The sequence below is a fragment of the Alligator sinensis genome, unplaced genomic scaffold (assembly GCF_000455745.1).
Source record: "Alligator sinensis unplaced genomic scaffold, ASM45574v1 scaffold405_2, whole genome shotgun sequence".
Classification (NCBI taxonomy): domain Eukaryota; kingdom Metazoa; phylum Chordata; order Crocodylia; family Alligatoridae; genus Alligator; species Alligator sinensis.
Genome location: NW_005842160.1, coordinates 1667839 through 1668585, shown reverse-complemented (window position 1 = coordinate 1668585; position 747 = coordinate 1667839). Strand labels below are relative to the sequence as shown.

Below are 747 nucleotides of genomic sequence, written 5' to 3'. Positions count from 1 at the left end.
ACGCATCCCTGATATTGTGCATCCACTTTTTTATTCCTTTTCGGTTCAAATATAAAACCAGGAGAAAAATGGCTCCGATGAGGGCCAGGACTATCCCTAGGAAGACGTAAGAAGTCTGGAGCTGGGACTGGATGTCGACTGGCAGGGAGCAGTTCAGGTCCAAACTGCGGATCTTCACCAGCGGCTTGTCCAACAGGCCGTCGGGGTAGGAGCAGCTCAGCGAGCCCTTGCCCTCCACCTGGTTGCTCTCCTTGAGCCAGTTCACCATGTCCTCGATGTTACAGTCGCAGACCCAGGGATTGTGGCTGAGGCCGATTCTCTGGAGCCTGGGCAGGCTGCGGAGCTGGGAAAGGGTGGCATTCCTCAGGCGCATGAGGGAGTTGTCGCTGAGGTTGAGACTCTCCAGCTGGCCCAGGCCCTGGAAGGACACGTTGTGCAGGCTCACCAGGGAGTTGTTGCGCAGGTCCAGGTGCTGCAGGCTGGGCAGAGCGGAGAAGATGCCCTCGGGCAGGGAGAGCAGCCCGTTGTCGGCCAGGTCCAGGTGGGCCAGGCTGGGCAGCGCGCCCCCCTGCAGCAGGGCAGCCACAGCGCTGCCGTTGGCCAGGGCGCCGGCGAGGCTGAGCTCCCGCAGGGCGCTGCTGGCGTTGCCGAAGGCCCGCGGGCTCACGAAGTCCAGCGGGTTGCTGCGGAGGTCCAGCTGCCACAGGCTGGGGCGGGGGGGCAGGGCGGGCGCCACCCCCGCCCCGC

The 747-nt window shown here is 64.4% G+C and overlaps 1 protein-coding gene across 1 annotated transcript in view; it reads right to left on the bottom strand.

Annotated features, from left to right (window-relative positions):
- Positions 1-721, bottom strand: part of TPBG (trophoblast glycoprotein) — a gene marked incomplete at its 5' end in the record, with an annotated part of 6825 nt that extends 6104 nt beyond the window's left edge. Inside the window, one exon of the mRNA XM_025206532.1 lies at positions 1-721. This exon is cut by the window's left edge and continues 6104 nt beyond it. Within this exon, the coding sequence (XP_025062317.1) occupies positions 1-721 (721 nt within the window).
- Positions 722-747: the final 26 nt, after the last annotated feature.